This window comes from Eurypyga helias, unplaced genomic scaffold, assembly GCF_000690775.1.
Source record: "Eurypyga helias isolate BGI_N326 unplaced genomic scaffold, ASM69077v1 scaffold44319, whole genome shotgun sequence".
Taxonomy (NCBI): domain Eukaryota; kingdom Metazoa; phylum Chordata; class Aves; order Eurypygiformes; family Eurypygidae; genus Eurypyga; species Eurypyga helias.
The window spans coordinates 1-240 of NW_010274784.1; the positions used below are offsets into that span (position 1 = coordinate 1).

The window sequence follows — 240 nt, forward strand, 5'->3', positions numbered from 1 at the left end:
CATGTTCTCGGCCGGGCTCCTGGGCAACCTGCTGGCCCTCGGGCTGCTGCTGCGCTGCCGCCGCGGGCCCCGCGCTCGCCCGCCCTCCCTCTTCCACGTCCTGGTGCTGGCACTGGTGGTCACCGACCTGCTGGGCACCTGCTCCGTCAGCCCCTTCGTCCTGGCCTCCTACCACCGCAACCTCACCCTCACCGCCCTGGCCCAGGGAGGACACATCTGCCTCTACTTCGGCTTCGCCAT

The 240-nt window shown here is 70.8% G+C and overlaps 1 protein-coding gene across 1 annotated transcript in view; it reads left to right on the top strand.

Moving 5' to 3' along the window:
* Position 1: 1 nt before the first annotated feature.
* The window catches only part of PTGER2 (prostaglandin E receptor 2 (subtype EP2), 53kDa), a gene marked incomplete at its 3' end in the record, with an annotated part of 605 nt that continues 366 nt past the window's right edge, over positions 2–240 (top strand). Inside the window, exon 1 of the mRNA XM_010159899.1 lies at positions 2–235. Coding sequence (XP_010158201.1) covers positions 2–235 — 234 coding nt within the window. The remainder of the gene's footprint in view (positions 236–240) is intronic.